Source organism: Dryobates pubescens, chromosome 10 (genome assembly GCF_014839835.1).
Source record: "Dryobates pubescens isolate bDryPub1 chromosome 10, bDryPub1.pri, whole genome shotgun sequence".
Classification (NCBI taxonomy): domain Eukaryota; kingdom Metazoa; phylum Chordata; class Aves; order Piciformes; family Picidae; genus Dryobates; species Dryobates pubescens.
The window spans coordinates 6,687,966-6,715,087 of NC_071621.1; the positions used below are offsets into that span (position 1 = coordinate 6,687,966).

Below are 27,122 nucleotides of genomic sequence, written 5' to 3' on the forward strand. Positions count from 1 at the left end.
CCAGTTATTCTTGCACTTTACCATCACCTAAACACTTTATATTTTCTTGTACCTGCTCTACTAACGTTCATTCATTTATTTAGACTATATCAGTATGAGGCATTGCTGTTTATAGGGTTAAGCAGAAAAGGTATTGCATGTGATACCAAGCCCAGCTAAGCAGTTTTCTCGTGTTGTACATCATAAAATCAAATCTTACTGAGATGGCCATTAGCTTCTAATCTTACTCCTTGGTTTTTACTCAATACCCTGAGAACTGCTGTGACCCACAGGATAACAGTGATTTGCAGTAGCAAATTAAAGTTCTGCACACTAATGTAAATACTGTATCTACTCAACAAGCAATTTGTTTACTGCAGGGCAGTAACACTTGCATCTACTATTATGCAATGCATTTTGCAGAAGTTAGGTTTGTAAGAAGTTCAACTCAGAGTTTTGGTCTAAGGTATTAAGAACCAATTAATGATCAGATACCTAATATTTATGCAAGTAATGGGGCATGCTTAGGTCCAGCATCTTTCAGTATATCAAAGGCCAGGTATTAGCCATTGGTCTAGAAATAACTCTTGATAATATTAAATAATGGTGATAATCTAGTCACAGTCTTTTGTGAAAACTTATGTCAAAAAGAACCAACATTTCAGGGGGGTTTGTATTGTTTGGGTTTTTTTATTTTAATAAAGAATTGCTGCTTTCATTTGTCTCTCTTCTAGTATATTTTGTATATTGTCTTTCCTGCCTTGTAGTAGCTGTATTTTACTTAGTATCGTTAGCTGCTTTTTTGTGTGTTTTTTTCTTTTCTTTTTTTTTTTTAATATCTTCCTAAACTATTTGCCTATAGTAGTACCTTTTTTCCCACTTTAAATGTCTGAAATATATCTTTAGTACTGCTAGTCAAGCTATTTCATCTTTTTTCTGTATCGAGAAAGATGCTACCTTGCCCTAGTTACCTTCTCTTACCAGCCCTGTTCTGTGCTTCAGTGATCAGTTCCTTTTGGAGAGGGCTGCACTAGTTTCGTTACACTCAATATTGACTGTTGTGGAGATAGGACCAGTTCTCTTCAACGGTTAACCCAGGAGCCACTCTAATTTATGCAGCACTGCAGGCTGAGAGATTCTACTAGGTTGCACACTGTTGCTATTGGGTTTGCTCATTCAGCCTTAAACAGTCTCCAAAGGCCAAACGGGCTTCCTGTCATCTTGGTTTACAAGCTGAAAACTGCACTCCAGCAATTAAAGGTTTTATAGGACCTAATGCATCTTATTCTATAGTCAGTTTATTTTCTTGGAAACTTTGTGTAGTGCTGGGATGCTTTTTTTACCCCGAAGACTTGAGTTCAGTTCCCCAAAACCCCTTACTACTTTAAATCTGCTGTCAGTGTATGCTTCTGACAAGAAGTTGCATTTTTTGCATGAATGTTTTAAGGTTTGTTGATGTCTTCTTTAGGCTTGTATTTCCTCCACATTACCCAAAATATTACTGATCCTTATCTTTGTCTCACTTGAATACTTTTGGATTAAAGACACATAAGTATTGCGCTGCTATTGTGTACATGCAAATCTCTTTTAAAATAGTAAACTCTTTATAAACAGTCCCGTGAGTGAGATCCATTCATTATGTGTATCTTTAGCTTTGGAAGGAGGCTCTGAGTGTGCATTTTCCCCTGTGTTTATCTATCTAATAATAAGCTGCCAGGATACTTGAACAGTTTCATGGCTGGCATCCAGCCCTTCACCCAGGATTTTGAACTAGGAGAGAATTCAGGTTTAGAGTACATGTAACACTGTAGGTGGGCACTCCTAGTTCAATCTGGATGAAAGCTGACTTACCCTTTCCTCTGTGGATAATTCATGACTGAAAAGGTTAAAACAGATCTTAAGGAATTCTTGACCACTTTGCTTTACAAATGCTTGGTCTCCTTAAATGTGGCAGTACAAAACCCTTTTCCATTCAGGTGGTTAAAAAGGAGGTGATTGTGAGAGGTACACCAGCAGCCATGAGTGTATTGCAACTGAATGCTCAATTGCATGGCAGTTCTTCATGTATCAGAACTTGTGAATTTTTGACAGCCATACTGCATAGAGGTATGTTAAAAAAACACTAAACCAGACTAGTGACAATAGCTCTAAAACAGTATTAGGGAAACAATGGGATTGACTTAATATCTACCTCAGGCAGAGTGGTGGTAATGTAACAACAAAATCCAGAATATGTGGCATATGGAACATAGTATGCTGGTTAAGTATGACAAACTCAAAGCTCCATTTGCAGATCACCCTCCTTTTTTCAACTCTTCCCAAAAAGGAATTCAGCACACTGATTTCTTACTGAGGCTTCTCCAGCAGGTTCAGGTGTACTAGAGTTCCAGTCTTTAAGGTTTGCTTTCTGTGTGGCAGTCTGATTTAGGCATACCTGCGTTTAGCAACAGGGTTTAGCAATAGGGTTGCACTAGATGATCTTCAGAGGTCTCTTCCAATCTCTATTGTTCTATGATTTTGTGGTCTTGATGATGTACTACAGCTATGTCAAACAAGACTGTGAATGAAAGTGCTGCACCTGGTGAAAGGGGCTGAAAATAGAAAGCAGTCTAGGTGAGAAGATAGCCCTTCTTACTCCAAGGCCTATTTTCCCTATACTGAAATGCAATCTGTTGCAGTACAACCTTCCTGACCTTCCCCAAACATCTTGGTCTGGAATGGCTGTCTGTTGCCAGAGTAGGATTCTTCTCCTACTCTAACACTTCAGTCCTTTGTCTCAAGTTCCAGGCATGCTGCTGATGTGTGCTGTGCACCCAGCTCCCTGCTGGCTTCCCTGTGGCCCAAGGGTTATCACAGGTTGGTTGATTTGATCTTCCCAAGAGACAGTGAGTGGCAGCCAGTTTTGCTCAGTGCAGTTTGATAGTCTGGCCATGTCAACCAAAACACATCTGACTCTTGCCTTCTCAATTCCTTTCTTGTTCTCACACTTCCGAACGAAATAAGTATCTTCATAACGAGTTGTAATAAAGAAGCAGGGAAGAAAACTGGCTACTAAATTAAAAGACAATAGACTTTCTGTCATAATCTACTTTCTAACCATGTATAAACTAAAAAGGATCTAGTTAAGACAAATCATGTTTTACTAGTATTTTTGATCGTTATCTTATTAATCTTAGGAGGATATTTACTGTGGATGCTTAACATATTGATATATGCCAGCATGGCTATGAATGCATGAATAAGGCTGAAGACTGTAGATATCACAGCGAGGGACTGTGGGGGAAACAAAAACAATGCTGTTCAGTAAGAGAAATCTCAAACTAAGAGGTGAAAGTTGTTTTAGTATTTCTTGGGCTGTGTACAGTGGCTTTATTTAAAGCACGAGGGGTGAAAACAATGACTGTTCAGATCTCTCCTTTTATGCTGGTAGTAACTGAACTTGTGCGTGACAAAGTACAGATAATAAATGGGCAGCATACCAATATCTTAGAGAATGCAAGGGTACCAAGAGTGTTTGCAGCTTGAACTCAAATAGCAAGAGTTGCCATACCCTTAGCTGTAATGGTGATATTTGAAAAAAGCACCTCTTGAGAACAGCAGCCTTTCCTAAAGATTCCTGTGGTGAAGGTTTATATATTTAAAATGTGGACACTTTACCAGTCATTGATTAATGTACCTAGAACTGTAAAGGAGGAAGGACAGAAGGTCACTTTATTTTCCACAAAAGCTTGGCAGATTTTGCTTGTTGTAAAGAGCATTGCTGTGGACTAAAACATGGCCTCACCCCCTGCTAAAATGTATGTGAGATTCAAACTGAAAATAGAATGGTAGCTGACTCTAACTTTAGTGCTGCTGAAATGTGAATGATATGCAATCTAGTATGTGGATTTTATCATTTATAATCTCTATTTAAGAAGAAAAGAAGGCATCTTGTCAACTTTTTTTTCAGATGTTGTGGCATCATTAATAGTTCTAATGTAGTTTTTCCGTAAAACATGGTTTAAAGCAGCATTTCATTGTGGTAATATTTGCCTTACTTCTGCTACTGCTTTCTGCCTTAGCACTTGAATGATGAGATTCTTGTGATACAGTAATTTAAATCTACATTAATGTAAAAAAAAACAAAACACAACCAAACCCAAAACACCAAAAAACCCAATTTCTAAAATTCTGTGAGCCACTCTGAAAGTCTCTGCAGCTTTTTCTGTCATTGCCTTCATTTTCCCAGCGTAATAGGGTTCCTGCTAAAGGACTGAAGAGTTTAAAAAGAATTTAATTGCTGTGTAATGCGCCTTATCCTTCAGTGAGATACTTCACTGAAGCAAGACAGTGAGTGTTTTGTGACAGAAGGAAAAGCTGAGGGGGATGGGAAGGGGAGGAAGCTACAAAATGACCACGTCTGGTCTCTCTGCATTCCTGTAAGGCTTGCTTTTTTAAAATTGGAAGCTGCTTTTATAGATGCTCCTCCAAAGAGGTTTGTTTTTTTCCATACTGTCCCATTTAGACTTTGGAATGCATGTACGAAAGGGCAGGCCCCCGAAGTGACTTTCCAATCTGTTTTTGCGACTCCAGCCAAGTTCCCTTTAATGTATGGAGCAGGCAAAGTTGAGCTGACTCTAATATCGCAGAACTCGGGCGCAGCTGCTGCTTGAAGTGGCACTGTGTGATAATACAACAGCTCTGCTATTTACTGGGACTCAAGTGCCTGGACTGGCAGAGACATATGAAATCCGAAAGCATGAGGATAAAGGAGATTTCTTTGCGGCAAGATCCTGATCTAAGGAAGGAGTTGGCATTGCTAGCTCGAGGATGTGATTTTGTTTTACCTTCTAGATTCAAGAAGAGACTGAAAGCTTTTCAGCAGGTCCAGGTTTGTCTTTCCATTCTATTACAACTAAGTTGTTATTGTACCTTCACAGCCATGCAAACTGCAGGAAATACATGGAAATTCTTCTTAAACTAGCAGGATTTTGATAGTCTGTGCCATATATGATGGCTATTGCTGTGTTTTAGAAGACTGTGCAGGTAGTTTTCTGCAAACAAAAAATGAGAGTTTACTGGAACATGTAGCATAGATGAAGTACCTTATTTGCACAGAGACATAGGCAGTGGAAAGTTGGTGCACTTAGTGGTATTAGACTTTTAAAGACTTTTTGTCTTTAATCCTCATATAATTGTGCACTGCATGCATTTCCCCAGGGATATTTATTTGCCTTTCACTGAAACCAGGCACATGGAATATACTGAAATGGCCTGTAACTTCACTAGCTCAAACATACTATGTTAAAAGGTGCTTTCATACTTGAATGATGATCCTGAATTCCTTTAGATTGTGTTTATTTTGGACTTTGTATCTGGCTTAGGTAAGTTGTTATTCACACATGTGCCTCTGCTGTTTTGCAGCAGTTAGTTAAATCCACCATTTTAAAGTGAGATAATTAAGAATAGAAGTATTTGAAACGTAACAAAAAAAGAAGCCTACCACTAGAGTAAGTGCGCAAAGAGGTTATCCTGGGGGGGGGGGGGGAGGGGAGAGGGGAGGGGGAGAAGTGTGCAACTGTTTCATTGGAGAAACTGAAATTTGGTATTTCCTTAAGGTTTTTGGTATGTGCAAGCATTCACCTTTGCCCAAACCTCAGCCTCACTTCTAATTCATGTGTTTAAGGTATTATCAGTGGTGGTACATGTGACCTATTTCCAGCCATTTTTAATTAAGATTAAATTAGCAGTTGAAGAAAAAATGTGGTATCGTAGGATTTCCAGCTTTTAAAATCACTCTAAATATAGCTTGCTACTTAGTTTTGAACTTGGTGCACTAGTGTCCCTTTCAGGTGACCTTCAAGAGAGGTCCATAGAGCCCTGTGACCCTAAAATGTGTAAGTCCTCTGCCTTCTATTACTACTTCCGTTGTGTAAGCAATGTTTATCCCTTTGTAGAAAGCAGAATGCAAGTGCTGACCCTGCTGTTCTATGCCTTTCAGTGTAAACTTGTGAATGAAAGGGTTTTATCACTTGTGTCTTTTGTACTGGAGACAGAGGAGGAAAGGCGTTGACAGCAGGGAAAAAAACAATATTATCTTAATTACACAAAATTAGCTGTATCTGTTAATATTTAGGTACCTCAGAGCATGGGCAAATTGAGTCTAGTCATGGCATCTGTTGTAAACAAACACACTGTTAACATTTTGTGGTCCCCCTTAACTTGGTCTGTCTTTCATCGAATGATTGTAGCATTGCTTGAGGTTTTTTTTATGTTGAGCTAGAAAACATCTCAGTAATGGTAATGCATACCTCCAAGCAGCTAAGTACTTTAGAGAACATGTTATCTAGACCATAGGGTGCTTGGTTTTTTTTCTGGTCAACATGCTAGAAACTTACAATGCAGACAATGAACACGTATTTTTTTATTTCTAACTAGGCTTGCACTGCTTGGGAGCCAGCTGTAGAATGATGTATGTTAAACTACTTAATTATATTACAGACAGACTTCTTTGGAAAAACAGATGTAATAAGAGTACAAAACTAAAATCTGGTGTTTGTCTTTACTGTATCAAAATAATTTGATATATTTTATCAGATATTATTATTTTTAAATAGTATTTTGCTTCAGCTTCATGATTTTAAAAAGGCATTTTGAAAATGCCTTAAAAATGCAAAATATGATAACTGTTGGTATAGATGATGAATGTACTTTACCTGGCACCTTATGTTGATGTTAGTTTCAACATTTTTATCATTTCAGTTGCTTGGCTTTATTGCTATTGGAGCTCACAGCCTTCTATACTACTGTAATGTTGACTTTCAGATGGAGCAGTTCATGAATGTGATGAAAACTTACAGTTCTAAAATCAAGCAGAAATGGAGACCTATTTCTATATTCCTAAAAACTAGGAGTATAATACATATTTATTCTGTTTCTACTACACTCTTAAAATTTTTCATATCCATGCAGTTTTTATAACTTGTTAAAGAAGCAGATTTTCCTTAAGAGCTTTAGTACTATAAAAGCTTTAGTACTATTAAAGCTAGATGCTTAAAGCACAAGTAATGTTGGTGGATAGTGAGATAACATGTGGCTCGATATCTCTTCTGACATGGGTTAAAGTGAGAGGGTCTTCCACAGGTTCTAAGAATTCTAAGGCAGTGGCTTTTTAAATAGGGCCAAGTAAGTAATCCCCTGTGTTTTGGAAGGGGCAGTCACTGGAGTGTAGCAGATCAAGTTTCATTAAAATCTTTAAATAGACAACCAGTAGTGAGGTAGTTTGCTCTGGAAAGGGATAGAAAATACTGTTTCTCTGATGAAAAATGATAAAACTGAGCAAAATAGGGATTTCTGGAAAGATCGGTTTCTCAAAAGGAAGGTAAAATACACAAGTGCTTAAATGTTCTCTGCTGCTTTGAGCAATGAAATTAAGAGAACTCTGCATGAAACTCATTAGACTCAGTCCATATTCTCCTGATGTTGGTTGGAAGAAAGAGCATCCTTAGAATATAGTGCACTGGAAATGCAGCACTTGAAGAAGCACTGTGTCCATCTTGAGCATCAATTTCTCTGAAACTTTGGAGAAAGAAGAAATTATCACTATGTCAAACATACTGGCAACTTAAAGATGTGAACTGAAAGGTTTATTACCTGCTGATAGCTGTGCAGTGTTTTAGTCAATAGCTGGTGACATCCCTTCCTGTCAGAGCATCATTACCCAGGCTGTGTGTGGAAAATATGCCTGAAGTTGGAAACAAAATAGTAACTGAGTGAAATACATCTGTATACAGTGGCACATTTAGACCCATAAGTTTTAGCTAAACTAGGAAAATTGGTATTTTTGCTACTTAAGGGCCACATGTCGTAGAATAGTTTAATTCTAGCAGTGAAACTAGGCTTTCTTAAAGTCAAATAAATGCTGAATGTGATCACTTTTTTTAAAAGGGCAGGGGGGCAAGGGGAGTAAAGTCCTAAAGTTTTAATTAATCCCTGAAAGTCATTGCCAAAAGCCAGTGCTGCTGTATTTTCTGATACTTGAACTGTGTTGTGCCTTCATCTGCTGCTACTACTTGGCAATTTCTGTAGTTGCATGCCTCACACCTCAGTGTGGAAATGGAGAAGTACCAGTTCTATGACCACCTGTTAGTGATACTAAATGCTGCTTAGGCATGCTATTTATGTCAGCTGTATGAGAAATATTTCTTTAGCTTCTGCAGTGCCTCACAAGATTGGCTTTCTTTCTAAGTGAAGTAAGTGTAGACACTAGTGCCTCCACTTTTGCACTTTATTAATGAATGTTTCCTAAATGCTTGTGGCATGTTCAAGACTGCAGTGAATACAAAGCCTGTAGGTACTAATGTGTGCTAGGCTGGTATTGTAGCACTCTGAATCTTCCCATTTGTCAAGTAAAATGAAATTTACAAAGTTTAATTGAAGCAGTTGGGTTTACTACTGTAGTCACAGAAGTAGATTCTGCAACAGTTGGACGTCTCTGGCAGGCCAGTTTTCCTTCTAGCAGCAGTTTTCTAATTTAACACCATTTAGAGAACTTTTGAACACCACAGAAGGGAGGACCTGACATCTGTTTTTGCACAAGCACCTTTGTGTGTCTGATGTAAAACTGGTTTGTTTGGGGTTTTGTTGGTTTGGGGTTTTATAAGAACAAACCCCAAGTGTGCTCTGGGTGAGGAGGGGAGTTGGGAAATGGAAATCTCATTCTGACTGTAGCTAATAGTTACAGTTGATGCTATTTTGCTGGTATAATGCAAATTTTCTGGAGCAGATGCCAATATTTAAGATAGAATGAAAATACCTAAGCTGCCCACTGAGACTGACCGGTTAAGATGAGAGGTTTTCTGTAAATGGTCCATTGCTAATGGATTGGCAGGTCTTAAGCTCTAGCCTCTTATAGGAAGCTGTAAGGAATGGAGACTCTTGGTTTGAGCTTAAAATGTATTAGCTGTCTCTCAGCTTCTTTATCTGCTTGTCACTGGTAATAAATTTATGCAAATGTGTGTGCCCTTTCTGTAGAAAAGCCATTATGGTACAAGTTTGCTACACCTTACTTGCATGCATGATGTAAGAGTCTGGATGTCAGCTTCCTCTGCACTTATTTTTTTTCCCCTCAGAATAGGTTTCACTAGCCTTTTCTAAATGTTAATGTACTTCCTACACCTTTGTAATTACCAGTGTCACTAATAGCATGTGTTTATGACTAGCAATACTAGTTCTTTGTATGTTAGAAGGACTGAATCAGTTTGGCACATCTTCATATGATATGTCCTTCAACTTCTAGAGGATCAGAGGGATTTGAGGTTGTTACCACAACTGTCCAAGTCAAAATTTGTTGGGGCATTGTCAGACAAGAAGTTAACAGAATACTTGGTCCAACTGTTGACTCTGCAACTCAGTAACAAGACTGAGCGTGTTGATGTTTTGGGGTTTTTTTCCTGGTTTGCATGGATTTTTCCTAAATTCAGTTGCACTGAGTGATTGACACTTGTTTTGTTGTAAATATGGAAGGATGAGAAGCTGTTGCAGAGTTAAGAATTAAATGGATGCCTGTCTTAGCCATATTTGTTACTTTTTAATGTTGAACTGATGGTCTGTCCTAACAAGAGCTGTTTTCTGTAAACAAATGCTAGAATTGCCTCAGGTGTAACTGACTGTCAGTTTTTTCCCCATTAAAATGATCTTTAGGCAGTCACGACTCCTTTGCAGGTAGTGAGATCCGGTGCAGTCCATTGGCCGTGCACAATTAAAATGATCATGTGCTAGGAGGGTCTTATCAGCTTCTGTCATGAAAACAGTTGGGGTAACAGAATATACTGGTGAAAGGCAGGACTACTGATTTAACCTGTGATTGGAGTATTTTCTGAGAAAGCTCTAGCTGTATGACAGACTAGATATATTAGTGACTGGGATACTTGATTGGACATAATTCATAAAATGGATGTGATTTGACAACAACTCAGCCAGTGACTAATACTTTTGCACCACTTCTGCCTTACTCTAAAGTGTAAAAGTTGCCTTTCAGAGGGTAGGTTTTTCTGAAGAATGATGGCTTTTTTCCATTCCATTTCTATAATCAGTACCTTTTTGTAAACTAGCAAGGCATGTAGGCGACACAAAAAGGATTTTCAGTGGTCAGCCACAGCAATCTGGTAAGAGGATCCTACCTCTAAAGCCTTTGGTAACAGTTTTGTCAGCAAATAAAGCAAGTTATTGATGGGCATGAAAAGGTCTTTCATGCTTATGGCTTTGGGGAGAACTAACTGCCCCTTCCTTCTTCCATTCCATCCTCACCCCAGGGTATTTATGAATAAATCATTGAATTCTTTGTAATTCTACACAACTGGAACTTCTCCGATGCTGAAGCTTTATGTGACTGTACAACAAACCAAACAAATGGAGCTATGTTTGGAGGTGTTTCTACTGCAATAATGTGTTTGCAGTAGCATCCTGCAGTTCCCTGCAGGACAGCATGATTTGTCTGTCAGCTGTACCAAACTACAAATCAGAAAGATCCTGGTATTTCGGAAGTAACGGTTGTAGAAGTTGAGTAAGAGAACTGTTAGAGTAGCATCTATATTACCACAAGTGAGGAGATGGGGAAGTACATGCTATAATGGTTAAATATCATGCAGAAAAGCGTTCCTTATTTATCTCAGAGGGAGAGTTCAGTTTTCACTGAACTAGGGAAAATCAGGCTTTGACCATTTTAACGTTTTCCTGTGCTTGCTTGTTTGTTGCATGCTACTTTTGCTTGTGGGCATGTAATTGGACTTGTCCACACTGATGGTTTACATGTGTTTTTAGTTGAATGTATTTTTAATTTCAGTATGCAAGATGGTGTGTATGGAATGAAATCCATAGTCTTGGGTGGAAGCATTTTCTGGATACCACTACCCTACTGTCTCCTCTTCCATGAGAAGTAACATGCTGCACCACATAGATTTATGTAGCTGAACCAAAGTGCTCTGCTGAAATACTGAGGCTTCAGTGAATCTTTCTTGAGGATTATTTTGGCATTTTCAATATGGCTTGGTTAAATTAAAGAGGAAAAGAGTTGGATTTTTGCCACACTCAGACTGGGTGTGGTGTTTCTTTCCCTGGTTGTCATACAGTTTAGAGTAACTAGCTGAATTACTTCTTACTCTGCTGTCTTGAGACTTAAAATAAAAGGAGACATTAGCTTTGGGTAGCAAACAACTTCTCCCCTCTCTCCCTCTTTCCCCCCTCAAAATCAGGTGTTAGTATATGAATAGTAGTTCAGGAACAAGATAGACCTGAACTCTAGTTTCCTAATAAGCTGAATTTTACAACATTACATTGTAAAATTAATATAGATACTTACTCTGACACTTTTTTGTCAGGGATGCTCTAGAAGGGTTGATACTTTGCTTTTGAAGTTGATGTGTTCTTTCAACATAGACCAAATCAGTGGTGAGTTACTGCTTTAAAGGTACAGCAGAATTTGGTATTGAGTTGGTTTGGGGTGTTGTGGGATTTTTGTTTTGTTGGGTTGGTTTGGTGTTTGGTTTGTTTGTTTTGGGGTGTGTGTGTGTGTTTGTTTGTGTTTAGTTTCGTTTTTTAATTAAAAAATCCTAACCAACCACACAAGAAAGACCACCCAAAAAAAACCCCATGCCAATCAGCTAACTCTTCTGAGCTACTGTTTGCAGTTTGGCCACCCATTGCCAAGAGTTTTGTCTGTCTCGGGTTGTTAGTGGACAGAAGAGGGAATAGATAGGTTAGTTTCACTGTTTCTTTTAACTTACACTATGGATTTATGAAGACAATGAGTTTGACATACAGTTAAACCAAGTACATAAAAAATTATCCATTCTTAGACATGATTTTATATGTTTTTAGGAAATAAGATATTGAATATATTTTTAGACCAGGTAGCTCTAGTTTGAATTTCATCATATTTCTTCTTCCTTCCCAAGCTGTAGTGCAAGTTTAGGGTTCTCCTTGGATTTCATTTTTACTGTTGTAACATGAAGAGGGATCCTGGACTACTGATTGCTCTAAATCTCACTGAATCTTGCTTGATTTGATCATGAAATTGTTATTTGCTGGACCATGTCAATTCTAGAAACTCAGGGCACTTTAACTGTGCCAAAATAGGAGAGAGACCAGTGTATGGCTCCGTCTCTAGAATAAAGTTAGTTTAGTATTGAGGATCATCACTTGCATTGAATCACATGGCCAAATGAGCATAGACTTCTGTACTGAAGCAGGTGTGAGAGTAAACTGCCAAGAATAGACATAAACAAGATGAGAATGACAGCAGTGAACCTGTGTAAACCTGAGGAGAGCGCACAGCCTGGCATGCAAGCAGGAACCTCTCAACATATTTGTCCAGTTGGTTGTTTGAAGGGGAACACAGAATTGCTAACTGGAACAGACTGCATTTTTTACTGAATCCTGCTCCCTTGTGTTAATGCAAATGACCAGTATGTATAAAATCAGAAGCAATGTTGTCTGAAGTGCTTTTTTATCTTTCAATGGTATATGACTAGAACTTTATGGAAGAGTACATATTTTTTTCCATTTCCTTCCCCTCATTGTAGCACAATTTTTAAGTGACTACAGAGAAAAAGAGATGCAAGAAATTATCTCAGTTAAGACTACTAGCAAAAGTAAAGTAGTCTACAGCTCCATCAGGATTAAAATTAATAGATATTTATCCCTTGCCATGGAAAGAAGAGTATGTATGATAAAATTAGTCTATATGGCACATCCAAAACTGCCAGACTGACTGAAGGATAGCAAACTGAACTCTGCCATCGGAGGAAGCAACTGGGACTAAAATGTTTATTGCCAGAGAAAAAAGACTTTTGCATATATACCCTGACACATGTTTTTAGCTTACCTTCATTCTCTATAGATATCTCTGAGCTTGATCATTCATTCAGATGTGTCTTAATGTTCCAGCTCAGTTGGGCAAGATGAATCACAATCTTTTAGGTTTTAAGCCTAAATAATCTTATTTCAAGCAACACTGCCACAGTATTCGTCTAATCTTCTTTATGGTGGCATCAGAAACATGCTGCTTCTAAATGTAATCACCTCTATGAGTCTGGATGAGGACAAATAGGTGTGGTTTTAACTTTGTTTTTTAGTTGCCTTGGCACTTCACCATATTGCTTCACTTTCACTGGTACAGACAATAAGCTCTATACACAGGTGCAGGGGAAGGTGCAGGTGTACTGGGGTGCAGATTCCTTCATGCCATGTTGTGAAACTTCAATAAGCTTTCAGATTAATTTACTGTGTTCAAGATATTTTGCAGGGGAACAACTAGATTTTACAGAAATCTAGCTTGGAAAAAAACCAAATTTTGAAAGCTTTTGAGATGTCAAAGGATTATCTTTCACAGAGGAAAAAGTACTGTTAAGCAATCAAGCTGAATGGGAAGTGGTACAGTCAGTGGACTATTGCATTAATAAATCATTTGAGCTTGGCTATAAAGAGGCTAATAAAGGACATACAGAGAACAAGGGGAAAACGTAATTTCTTTCATTTAGGTGATTGGAAATCTGAGTGTCTACCACAAGGTCAAGAGAACTGGTGTTACAGAAGAGAGATTTCTTAGAGATCATCCTGAGAGGAGTTCTAGTAGTAAGCTTACTTTGTTTATCCTGAAGCAACATGACAAAACACTCAAGGTGTTGAAACAGGGTTTCTTTCCAAAATTAATGTCTCCTCCTTCTAGATGAGACTGAACTCTTTTCTAGGACAATAGTAGCATAGGTGTTTTCAAGACTTAAATTCCACAAAACTCCTGATTCTGTCCCTTGCTTATCTAAGGGGAATGTTTAGTTGTGCAATCAAGTGGAAGGCTGGTCAGATACTGCTTTTGAGCCTGCTTGCTGATAAATGGTAATTGTGAATGTAAGAAAAATGTTAACTTGGATAGACTGTAGGACACCTTCTATTCTGTAAGAGCTTACTGAATTTAATGGAGAGCCCTTTCATTAAAAAATAAATTACAAAGTGTAGCATAAGCTTAGAATTTGGAAGTTCATGTGCTGACCAGCATTTGGGTCTCATCACTACCACTCTGTTGCCCTTTGGATCTCAGTGTTGACTTCTATTTTCTATCATATAGCAGGGAACTTCATGTAGCATCTGCTTCTCTTGCTGGGTGACTTACAAGCATTGTATGTGGGTGGTTGCACGGATGTTAGGATTTAAAAGGCTGAATAGCACACCTCTGCAAATTATATACACCTCTTAGCATATTATATGCTTCATTTTACTCCTGTAAGGGTAGCACAATGTGTGGTATATAAGAATAAAAGACTCTGTCTTTTGAAGAACTAGATTAATGTATGCATTGCACATTTGAAAAGTATTGCAACATTTATTTTTATTTAATACCCCCTTAAAAAAATAACCACTAGGTATTTGAACCAAACTTGGCCCCATTTAATGGGTACACATCCCTTTAATACTGTTTTTCCGTATTTAATGCTAATTTTTAATATTGTGGTCTACCACTTATTAGTAAAAACTTGGGTGTAAATGGGAAGTAGAATTTTATGGGGTTTTTTTGGTCCTATTGTCTTGACCCTATTGTATGCACTCCATTGATCTTTTTCTAATATGGGCATCTTAATGGAAATTCATGTCAAATAATAGAGCAAGAGCTGAATGAACACTGTCGGCGTGATTTAAACGTGTTTGGGTTTTTCCAGCCAAAGAGGCATAACAAATGCTGATGTCTATCGCATACTAGGAAGCATCAGCATTTCTAAGAGAAGTTATCTTTTTCTGTAGTCATGTTCAACCAATGAAGATACCAAATCAGTTCAATGAACTTGTGTCTTAATCAGTAAGCTGTCTAAAAAAAAATGTTATATTCATAAACACATTTACCTTGTTTCCTTTCCCAAGAAGTCCTGTTTAAGTGAGGTTTCATTCCCTTCCATCTGAATCCACATACTCATCCCCTTTGTAGGATTCAGTACTTCTGGTTGGTAGTCTCTATGTGTAGATGTAGATCTAGACTTTACCAAGTGTATAGTCTTAAAATATCTAGGAACAAGCATCGCCTTCCCTTTTGTTTGAGAAACAGACTCTTGTTGAACCTCATAGTGTCAGCTCTTTCAGTTGAGAGGGGAAAAAGGGCACCTCATTTTAAAATCCACTCCATTTTCAGTTTGGCTTAGAATCAAGTTAACTGCTGAGTGCAACTGATCTGTTGTTAGGCAGAAGACTATCTAGCAAGAAGACTGAACTTTTGTCTTTGGAAAGAGTTGTGTCTATGTTCTCTGATCTGTTACTATATTGCAGTTATAATAACGGCTTTGTCCCTTTCCTATAAACAAGTTCTGGAAAATAGTTGGGGAAAAGCATCTGGAGAATTGCAGAATAAAATGGGAATTTTGCCCTTTTAACAGGGACCCCATTAAGATACAAACTTCCTCCTTTGTAAAAGTCAAGGCAAGTGTTGGATATCAGTGGAGTCATTATGGTTCTGTATGTCAGGAATGAAAACCTGTTATGTATTAAAAGTTTTCTTATTCTTTTACAGACAAATCTTACATAAGATGTTTTACATTATTACAAAGAATTTTCAAGGACTTCTCGCTTCCCATGCTTTACCCAAAAAAACCCAACCAACCACACCAAAACCTATAGTGGCAATTTCATAAGACTAGATTCTGAACTTTACAGTATCCTTACTGCAAAGGTTAATAACACTGCAGCACAGATCTCCTTATCTGAGTTATTTACAAACTTCTTGCACAGCTGCTATCATTAACTCAAGTTCTGTTATTGTTTGTGCTATTTCTTGGCAAGTTGTAGGGGAAATCTGCGCTTACTAAAGCAGTCTCTTGTCAGTTTCAATACTGGTATCAGTAAGCTAAAGTTTTAACTTAAGTTGTTTCTGCAGATTTTCCAGTCAACAATTCAGTGTTTGACTTCTAGCCATTCTTGTTAATGAAGAAATTCCCTGGTTAAAGTTATAATTACTTTTAGAACAGGCTAGTTACACAATTTGTGCATTTTGATTGTCCTGGCATAACAGAACTGAATTTTTTTTCATTAGCTATGCAGTATGTACATCTACAGAAATAACTTGCTGAAACTGCAGAAAGTGGTGACGTTTTAGAGCCCTTTTACTATCACATATTCCTTCTCTAGCGTGTATATAGCAGAGCAGGCTCAGTTGTACAAGGAGCCTTTTGGTCATCAGATGAGATTCAGACTGAGAGAAGAATCCTTTGCTGTTCTTGGTAAAGTGAGGAGAGAGAGAGGAGATGCAATACTAACTTTATAGTGTATTATGACCTGTTTCTTTCTTTGCTACGGGCTCTTATCCCAGTGTTGACTGACATTAACCACCTGACCAATTGCAAGTTGCTAATGGCATTTAAGAAGCATTAATGTGCTCAGAATATTGGCCTGGCAGATGCAGATCAAGAGCTGTGCTGCAAGCTGGCTGCTGGATATCACATGGAATATTCAAGGGCATTTTGATTTGTGCCCTAGATGGTATTCTCACTATATGCCTATATGTAGGCACCAAATAAATCTATCAGAAATGATTGTGAAGTGATCATTCACTTTATAATGCAAATGAAGCATTTTTATAGTTTCTTCTGTCACCATCTTTGAGATGCCAGCATGTAGAAATAGGTAACATCTTTCAATATAGGGAGAGTTTTGTCTTGCAGTGCGAGGTTTGTATTCTGGAATGGAATAGAATTAACCAGGTTGGAAAAGACCCTCAAGATCATCAAGTCCAACCCATCACCATCTAATCAACTAAACCATGGCACCAAGCACCCCATCAAGTCTCTTCTTAAACACCTCCAGTGACGGTAACTCCACCACTGTCCTGGGCAGCCCATTCCAATGGCCAATCACTCTCTCTATGAAGAGTTTATTCCTAACATCCAGCCTAAGCCTCCCCTGGCACAGCTTGAGACTGTGTCCTCTTGTTCTGGTGCTGGTTGCCTGGGAGAAGAGACCAACCCCCACCTGGCTACAGCCTCCCTTCAGGTAGTTGTAGACAGCAATAAGGTCACCCCTGAGTCTCTTCCTCTCCAGGCTAAGCAACCCCAGCTCCCTCAGCCTCTCCTCATAGGGCTTGTGCTCCAAACCACTCCCCAGCTTTGCTGCGCTTCTCTGGACACATTCCAGCAAGTCAACATCTTTCTTGAACTGGGGGGCTCAGAACTGGACACAGGACTCAAGGTGTGGCCTAACCAGTGCTGAGTACAGGGGCAGAATGACCTCTCTGCTCGTGCTGTTCCTGATGCAGGCCAGGATGCCATTGACCTTCTATACTTGCTTTTAGAGCTGAATAAATATGCTGTCTTGAAGATTAATTATTTTGTATTTGTAACACTAAGCATGCTGAATTCTCAGTCATGCTTAAACAACATTGTAATCTTGGGAAAATACATTTTCTTCCCCTATATGTCTGTCTTCTGCTCTGCATTTCTTACTGAACTTCTTCCTCGTAATTGTGGTCTGGAACATGCTTAAAACAGACAAAAAGATGAAAAGTAAATACATTAGAAGGCTTTACATTACATAACTCCATTAGACAAGACCTAAGGAAATTACACATGCTAGGATAGGTCTTACCACAAATCCCGAACTGAGACCTCCACATGTGTTTAAGAACAGCTTTTAACCTGCATTAGTGAGAATAATTTATTGTGTACTCTGAGGTCTCTGAAGTAAATTAGTAGTTTCTGAAAAAATGGAAAGCTTCTGATGAACAGATAGTTGTGCTGATAGTTTTTTGTACCTCTTGGAACCTTTTCCAATGTAGTCTTCCCCTCTGGCCCTGTTCAGGGGGTTGTTAGTAGCCTCGCAGGGACGCTTACCCTTTTCTCAAAAGGAGCACTTCATGGGGCATCTTGGGAGAACTGGAACACCTACCACTTGGGTAGCAATGTGAGCAGCTCATGTGCAAGCACCTATCCAGGCAGATCCTGTAAATTAGGAAATGGAAATAAAATGACCTTGTTGTTTAGAATTTACATAACAGTCTGATTTTTGTGAAGTAGTAAGTGGCTGGATTGCCAATGCTCAAAGGCTTGCTAGCTTTCTGGCACTGTGGTACCAGTCCAAAGAATAGGTTTTGCATAGGGTAGCTGCTAGGGCTCTACTAGAGTGCTGGGCTTCTGGAATGAAACACGGTGTTAATCCAATTACATATATTAGTAGTAGTGCTGGTGGTAATATCACTTAGATAATAAAATGTTGCTGTATTTATACTTCCCAAAATTTGGGAGTCTGCAGCAGGAGGGATTTTTGATGCCCTGTGGCACTCTTTTTCGAAGCTGAAGCCTCATTAACTGGACCACTGAATTAATGACAAGGAACCAAAAGTTGTGATTTACAGTATTCTTAGGAAATGACAGATACTGACTCTAGGTGTCACAGCTGAAAGTAACGTTTTTCCTCTGTGAAACAAAATTTGTAACTCTGAGGTAATTCTGCAGCTGTGGACACGAATGCTGGCTCACATGCAGAGGAGGGGAAAGAAAGGTTAACTCAGGCTTTGTTTTGCATGTGTAGCATTCCAGTGAAGGCTTTCTGGGTCTGGAAGCCTGCAAAACAAAATGTGCTATCTGAAATTGTCTAGTTCTTTTGCTGCCTTATGGAAGGACTTTGATTGTGGTGGGAAAACTAGGTATCTATATAGGCACTTTGACAACACTGGTGAGTAAAATGAGGGTTGGAGTTTTGGAGGCTTGCAGGTTTTTTCCCAAATTCTAGTTGGAAATTAGAGATGAAATTCAGAATCTTGAACAAATTTAACACTAGGATGAGCCACTATATATAGCACTATGCATTGTTTTTACATTGGAATAGTGGCCTAGGGATGAAAGACTTTGTGTTTAATTGCTAATTTTGAGTTGCCATATAACTCTTTTTTTACTTGGCTTGTTTTCTTTGTTACTCTGGTCTTTCCTTTGGAAACTAAGTGCACGCTAAATTCTTCTACACCTAAGCTAAATGCATTTAAGTGATTTATTTTAGTAGTATGGTATATCACACATTCTCAAGAAACAGATTTCTAAGTTCTCATGCCATAATTGTATGCATTGTACCAAGATATCCCCCTGAAGGAATCATTTTCTACCTTTATAAAATCAATCATTTTTTAAGATTAAAAAAAGAAATCCTCACTGTAACTGAATTAAACAGGTTGGTGATTTGTAATAAAGTTGTCATGATTATTTCAAAAGTTTGAAGCTTTGGAGCTGGCAATCTTTCAAAAGCAAATTCTTTCATGATATGTCTGTTAAGGTAGAACTTAAAGGGTTTGGGTTTTTTCTGAAAATTATAATATAACCTGAGCTATTTCAGATGTCTCCAGGAAGTTGTCTAGTGTATTAAGCTTGAAACTTGATATGTTGAAGACTGAAGCTGTTTTTATGAAATTTTTAGCCTCCTAGAAATCTTCTAAATGACAGTTTTTGGAAATACTCATGAATTTTTCTAGTGTGCTCTCATTCACAAACAGCCTATGCGACCTATCATCAGAAATCTTTCTGAAGGTGTGTTGTAACATACCGTAACAAGCGATTCGAGTCACCTGAGGAATGACTGTTTTGTGTGACTTCATTGTACCTGACTGTCAAATGTGTATTTGTCTATCTAGGTTCAGACAAAGAAGGAAGAAACTTTGCCACCGCCGCTTAGCCAAAACATTCCAACTTTCTATTTTCCTCGAGGATGTCCTAAGGAAAAAGTGAATATAGATGCTGTGATTGCCAAAATTGAGAGAACTTTCTCGGAGTTTCCAAATGAGAGAGCGACACTAGAAGACATGGGGAAGGTGGCAAAGGTGAGAACTTGCTGGCTGGCTGCTTTTAGTATTGTACACCTACGGAAAGAAAACACGAATTCTGTGTGTTTTGTTTTCTTGCATATTGTGTTTGCATCACTTACAAGGTAGTACCAGTAAGACATCACATTCAACATTGTTTGTGGCACAGTTATGCAGAGAGATCTCTCCAATGGCCCTACATTTTGTTCACTAAAAGAAACAAACATAAAAAGAAAACATGAACTATTTTTGTAGTTGCAAAACCAAGAAAATACTGAAAGGCACATTGTATATTCTGCTGATGTCGACCAGCAGACTTAAGGCAAAAGCACTATTAACACACATTTTGGTTTCAGGTGTCCCCACTGCGTTTTCTCATTCAGCAGTGTCCTGATCCTCCGACAGAATGGTTTGGTAGCTTGAGATTATAGCTGTCCAGCTATTACTGAAAAGCTAAATTAGAGTCGTGGCAATGTGCCAGCATTCTGAGCTTAGAAAGCAGCAAATATTTTCAACTTCTGTGCAACAGACAATAAACTAGCTAAATTAAACTTAGATTTCCTTTTTGTTATATTGAATCCATGCTTGAAATATCACTGCAAGTCTTGATTTTGGTAACAAGCCTCACGTTCTCATTGCTGTTCCTGTCACTTTGCATTGAAAGTCCAGGGTCTAGAAAATAGAAACAAAAATTTTCCACAATAGTAGAGCTGGGAGTTGACAAACTCCTTGTTTATGTCACTGTTAACCCGAGTGATAAGATACCTGCCTTTCTGCACAAAAGTGGGGAGGGGTGGAAGAGACCTTTCCCTCTTAGCAAGAAAGGTGGAAGGGTCCGGTTCACTTACAATTCACTGGTGAATGGCACCTTCTTGAAGCACAGGGGAAAGTCTCTTGATCTGAGGACACTATTCTTCAAATTAGTATTTTCTTCTCTTTTTTTAAGTGCTCATTAAACTATCACATTAGAAGTAACTGTCCTTTTGCACTAATACCCTTCTACATCTTGCATTATTCATGGTCTTGCTTGAGATCCATATGAGATTCTGAGATGCTGGCATCTGTGACTACTCCAAGTCATAGCCAGTTGTAGGCGAGAGACAGGTACTTAGCCGGTTGTAGGCGAGGGACAGGTACTTAGCCATTATGAGTGAGGAAGCGTGGAGCAGACCCAGAAGCAGCACCACAGGTATTTGTGGGAGCGCTGAATTTGTGAAGATGTAACTACTGAGTATCCTGAAGCAAGAAACTGCTGCTCAGGGCAGGCTGGCCTACTACTTAAAAGTGGATGGGTGTTCCATGCATATGCAAGGATGCAGATGAGTTGAGCCGTCCTGTGAGCTAGACAAATGTGAATTTACTCCGGTTCAGACGCTGTGTAACTGTGCTGTCTTGAGCTCAGTTTAAAGATATCCAGCCCTTTAGCAGAGCATATTAGCATGGACTCTGTTCAGCTGCTTGGAGTGTGGACAGAGCAGGCATGTGACTGCATTCATCTATTAGGAATGCTGCAAGCTGGTCCTGTGTTTTGCTTTCCATTTTTGGATTTCAGCTAAAGCAGTTGCTTGAAATTAATTATTTGGGGAAGTATATTTGGTTTCAGAAGCAGTTTGAAAAAACAAGCGTGCCCTAGTGGTTTCTTCTTAACACTTGTAAGGGAGAAACCCTCAGATAAGCAAAAATATAAAAAAAATGACTTGATGTATGCTTTAATTCTAGGCCTGTGAATGCCCCCTTTACTGGAAAGGTCCTTTGTTTTACTGCGCTGGAGGCGAGCGAACAGGATATGTATCAGTTCATAAATTTGTTGCAATGTGGCGGAAGTAAGTAGATTACTTTTTAGAAGTGCTGCAATGTTTGTAATTGAAATGTGGTATTTTAAGCTCTGAGATCCAGTCTGTAAAGGGAAATAAAACACTTTCCCATAACCAGCCATTGACAGAAAATTTGTACCTGGAAAAATGTAACTACATCATCACTTTAACATAAACTGATCTTTATTTACAGGGCTTTATAGATGTAAAAATATTTGGTAGATAACTGGCTGTTTATGGGAAAAGGGAAAGCTGTGGCCCTGACTCTTAGATGCCAGGTCTGGACACAATGCTTTCTTTTTGTTCTTTCTAGTCCTCCTTCCAGTTCTAACTTACTGTCCTTTCATGTGATCAGTAAGATGGTGTACCCACCTCCTGTAATGTAAGTGTATGAGACAGTACAGCTTTGATAAATTCACTTGGAGTATAATCTGAGATTAGTAATCAGCTTTTGCATTAAATGCTGTGATTGCAATTTCGTAAGCCTTCCTCTAGGATGACTATACAAGGGGGCACAAGTCATTTTCTGTGTAGAGTATTAAATGGAAATATTTAAATTTCAGAATACTTCAGACCTGCTATGATGATGCTGCAAAGTTTGTTCATCTTCTAATGAACCCTGGATGCAACTACTTGGTGCAAGAAGACTTCATTCCTTTTTTACAAGTAAATTGCAACTGAAACTAGTTTTGGAAACACAACAAACTGATGAACTGCATTTTTTTGAACTAAACATGCTTTCTCATGGTTTTCATTGAAGTTTATTGATATTTCGTGTAACTCACTTTGTGCAGTCCGCTGAGTTGCTAGGTAGTGACTTTTACAGTTAATCAGTTATGTGTGGTTTTTAAGAGCTACGGTTGGGTGCATGGATTTAAAATTGTGTGCAAGTATAGTGTATGCATTGAAGAATGAATCCATACAGATTAGGAAGGCAGTTGATGTTAAGTCAAGGAGGGCCTTTGGAGGGCAAAGGAAAAGGAGCTGAAATAGCTCAGTTGGGAGACTGTTAGACTGAAGATCTAAAGGTCCCTGGTTCGGTCCCGGGTTTTGGCAGCAGTTAAGGCTGGTGAGAGGCCTTGAGCACAAGCCCTATGAGGAGAGGCTGAGGGAGCTGGGATTGTTTAGCCTGGAGAAGAGGAGGATCAGGGGTGACCTCATTGCCCTCTACAACTACCTGAAGGGTGGTTGTAGACGGGAAGGGGTTGGTCTCTTCTCCCAGGCAACCAGCACCAGAACAAGGGGACACAGTCTCAAGCTGTGCCAGGGGAGGTTTAGACTCAAGGTGAGGAGAAAGTTCTTCACCGAGCGGGAATGGACTGCCCAGGGAGGTGGTGGAGTCCCTGGAGGTGTTCAAGAGGAGATTGGACGTGGCACTTGGTGCCATGGTCTAGTCGTGAGGTCTATCGAGACAGGTTGGACTTGATGATCCTTGGGGTCTCTTCCAACCTTAGTTATACTGTGAAAGGGGTGTATGAATTCAAGACCTCATACAGCCTCTCTCAAAGAGCAGCAAACACCAAAAGTCTTCAACCTATCTAAAATAGGAAATGTGGCTTCTTTAAAAGATAATTTTATGTTTAAGAAGTCAGCAGTGTTACTTACACAAAGCATGTTGTAAATTAAATTACCATTTATGATTGTGTTAGCTGAACTGTTTTGGTTAAGGAAGCAGATGTGCTAATTGTTTTATATAGTCAGTAATGAATAATGTTTGGGATTTTGTTTATTCCTGTTTTTTTTGCAGGATGTGGTGAATAGTCATCCTGGCCTGTCATTTTTGAAAGAAGCATCTGAATTTCATTCTCGGTACATTACCACAGTAAGTGATTTCTATTTGGAAAAGCTATTCATTGTCAATTAAATAGGAAAATCAACATGGCAAAGATGAGTCAATATCTGTTTGTTGGTTTGAGAAAAAGTTGAGCATGCTATCAATCTCATTTCTACATCCTGTGGAGAAAGTCTCCATTTCTTAACTGTCATATCTCTCCTGAACCCTTATAAGAAATTGCTGAACTAAATACAAAGTAAAGAGAATCACTGAATTGTAGTAATGTAGGATAAGTTAATGAAGATCAAATGAAGAGCAGACTGTTATCTAAAACAGTGGCTATGGACTGTACTCATTAGAATCCTGACCTTACTCTGGTATTAATTTAATGGAATTTTGAGTGAAAGGTCTATATTAATGTGATTATGTTCAGTATTAAGTAAAATAATGATAATATTGAAGCTGCTTGATGCTTTCCCTCTCTGGGGATTTTTCTTTCTGAGCAGGTTTTATACATGAAAAGTTCCATTTCTCTCTTTGTAGGATAATGTGACTGAAGTGCTCTTTCTGTACTCAAGGGAAAAAAGTCAGTGACATTAAATTTTGTTAACTGTAGACTAGACAGCTGATTCCACTGAAGTATCAAAAGATTAAAATTCTTCAAAATGGCATTCATGAAGTTCACTTTCTTTGTGTACATGAAAAACAGCTTAATGAATAGTCTCAAAAAAAACCCAAACCAACCCAGAATTTATTATCTTTTATCCTGTTTATAGTCTGACCCAGACCAAAATGGTGAAAGCTTTTTTGAAACTGTTTGGTTTTGGTTGCTCATCATCTTATAGGGACTGGCCAGCCTACCAAGTATGGCCTGCAACATGAGGTTTTGCTTCTTGTTGTAGTGATTGTGTGAGCTTCCCGAACTCTCTTGTCAGATGTGACTGAAGAAAATATTCTATCTGTAAATAGTTTTCTTTCTTAATGGATTCTGGGTTAGATCAAAGCCTGCTCTGCTTACATTGGGGGAGCTTGCTGCCTATCCTGAAGGACCGTAGGAGGTCCTGCTTATTTCCAGTTAGTTCACTTTGGAGAAACTGCTTATTCAAGTAGGCCTGGGTCTAGCAATGTTGAATAATTTAGTGCTGGCAGTACCTCACTAACAAACTTAGTAAATAGATAGTAATAGTATTAGTAATAGATTACTAATTAGTAATTAGACTAGTGTAGTCTTCAGCAGAAAGCAGTGTTTAATCAAAAAATCCCCAAAATGAGCTAGTACTGCTAAGACTAGAGCAACAACATTTGAAATACTACTCTGAAGATCAAGAAACGGCAAAAAGACTTTCTGCTTGCTCTTGTCCTATTTTATGATGGAGTAACTGTTGCCCAGTAGTCTTGTAAAATTCTGTCCTGCAAGTTGTTGGTAATAATTACAGATTATTTCAGATGAAAGATGTTTCATGCCTGTTTCAGTTAGCTTTACCTGGTGACACCAAGTTTTATCTAAAGGATTTTGTAAGCATTGCAGTTAAGAATTAATGTCTGTTCATGCTAACTTCCCGTTACAAACTAAATGATGCATTCTTCTGCTGTATGCCTGTATATATGTGTGTGCAAACATACTTTCCATACATCTCTTCAGTGAAGCAAATGTCTCCTAAGTGGCGTTCAACCACAGAAGCAATCAGTTCTGTCTACTAGGATACAGTGTTGGTTAGTCTAGTGGTAAGGTTATGTAGATATATCCAAGATAAAGCTGAAATATATTAGAAATGTTTGCCCTGACAAACAAGACATTACATTTAATCTGCAAGTATGTTATAAATATATCCAAGCTATGAATTCTTGAAACTCTGATCTCCAGGTTGCACCATTTTGTCTCCCTTGTGGCAAGCCATTATGCCGCATAATAAAGGCAGCAATTCACTGACAATTTGAATCATAGAATTATTTGATTTCCTTCAGAAAAATGTTTTTTAAGTCTGTTCCCAGTTGTCTTGAGCAAACATTCAATTTTGGTTTTATTTTTAGACCAGTTAAATGTATAACAGATGAGATAATGACATGCAGATGGATTAAGTTGCAAAGCTAAGGCAAAACCTTTTTAGAAGAAATTGCTTTGTAGTATAAGCCAAAAAAGGGCCTTCCCTAAACTCACAATTAGAATTAAGCTAATTAAGTTTCAGAAGTAGGTTAATCTATTCTCCTTTCTGGACTTACTGAACCAACTGTTCTTGTTCAAAGTAAGAGCTGTAGAGCTTACTGCATGCTTCAGTTTCAGCTTTATTTTAAAAACTATATGATTAGTTTACTGTTCTATGTGTAACTTAGAATTGATTAGCTTGTTTAAGCTCTTACTTTACAGAACTTAAAGTCTGAAGTGATGAAAATAAAGTCTTTAGCTGGGAGGAGGTTTTATTTAGGGGGAAAGGGTTCCTAAAGAAATGGGGTTTCTTTAGCTGGCACTGCCAATGAAATGCTATACATGCAAAATTTAGTCTTGCTAATTAGCAGGTACAATCACAGAATCACCAAGGTTGGAAGAGACCTCAAAGATCATCAAGTCCAACCTGTCACCACAGACCTCATGACTAAACCATGGCACCAAGTGCCACATCCAGTCCCCTCTTGAACACCTCCAGGGATGGTGACTCCACCACCTCCCTGGGCAGCACATTCCAATGGCGAACAACTCGCTCTGTGAAGAACTTTCTCCTCACCTGCAGCCTAAACTTCCTCTGGCACAGCTTGTGACTGTGTCCTTTTGTTCTGGTGCTGGTTGGTTGAGAGAAGAGACCATCCCTTTCCTGGCTACAACCACCTTTCAGATAGTTGTAGAGAGCAATGAGGTCACCCCTGAGCCTCCTCTTCTCCAGGCTAAACAATCCCAGCTCCCTCAGCCTCTCCTCGTAGGGCTTGTGCAGTTAATACTTCATAACATGTTTAGATTTTTGTCTGCTTTTGGTAGTGGTGAATGACTGAGGTGAAAGGCATACACAGTCTCAGGCTGCGTCAGGGGAGGTTTAGGCTGGAGGTTAGGAGGAAGTTTTACACAGAGAGAGTGATTGCCCACTGGAATGGGCTGCCTGGGGAGGTGGTGGGGTTGCCGTCGCTGGGGGTGTTCAGGGCGAGGCTGGACAGGATGCTTGGTTGCATGGTTTAGTTGATTGGGTGGTGCTGGATGATAGGTTGGACATGATGATCTCGAAGGTCTCTTCCAACCTGGTTTATTCTATTCTATTCTATCTGATTGACATAAATCAAACTAATTGAAGTGAATACTGAATTCAGTTAAGAAGCAGAAAAACATGTCTCACGTTTGTAAATGAAAACTAAACAAAGGATGCCAAAGACATGAGCTTACCCAAATAATGTACTTGTAAAACTGATTTGAACAGAAGTGTTGGATATTCACAGATTCACCTGTGAATGGATTTGTGCCCAGTATCAGTCATGGCACAAGCAGTCCTCTTGCATTAATTTTTAATTTTTTAAACTTTTTCTTCAGTTAGGAAATGTTTATATACTGCTTCTAGTCCCGATAACAGGTTGGTTTTTCCAAGTAACTTTAAATAGGATCAAATTACATGGGGGAAAAACATTTTTTTCTGCACCTGCAGGAAGCATTTCTGTCAAATGTTGATTTGTTGTGTTTGCAGACTTCAACAGCAACATTGCTGCGTTCTCTGATCTGTAAATAGTCCCAGTTCTATTTTTGTATGTTCATTTATGAAGTAAAATACTGTAGTAAATATAGGTC

General features: G+C 38.7%; 1 protein-coding gene and 1 non-coding gene across 2 annotated transcripts in view; both read left to right on the forward strand.

Annotated features, from left to right (window-relative positions):
- PPP2R3B (protein phosphatase 2 regulatory subunit B''beta) overlaps positions 1-27,122 on the forward strand; it is a 62,297-nt gene that overhangs the window by 14,735 nt on the left and 20,440 nt on the right. The window contains exons 2-5 of the mRNA XM_009902605.2: positions 19,607-19,792; positions 21,494-21,597; positions 22,152-22,254; positions 23,336-23,410. Coding sequence (XP_009900907.2) covers positions 19,607-19,792; positions 21,494-21,597; positions 22,152-22,254; positions 23,336-23,410 — 468 coding nt within the window. The remainder of the gene's footprint in view (positions 1-19,606; positions 19,793-21,493; positions 21,598-22,151; positions 22,255-23,335; positions 23,411-27,122) is intronic.
- On the forward strand, positions 22,572-22,644 carry TRNAF-GAA (transfer RNA phenylalanine (anticodon GAA)). Its single transcript has one exon. It is a non-coding gene; the product is annotated as a tRNA-Phe (tRNA).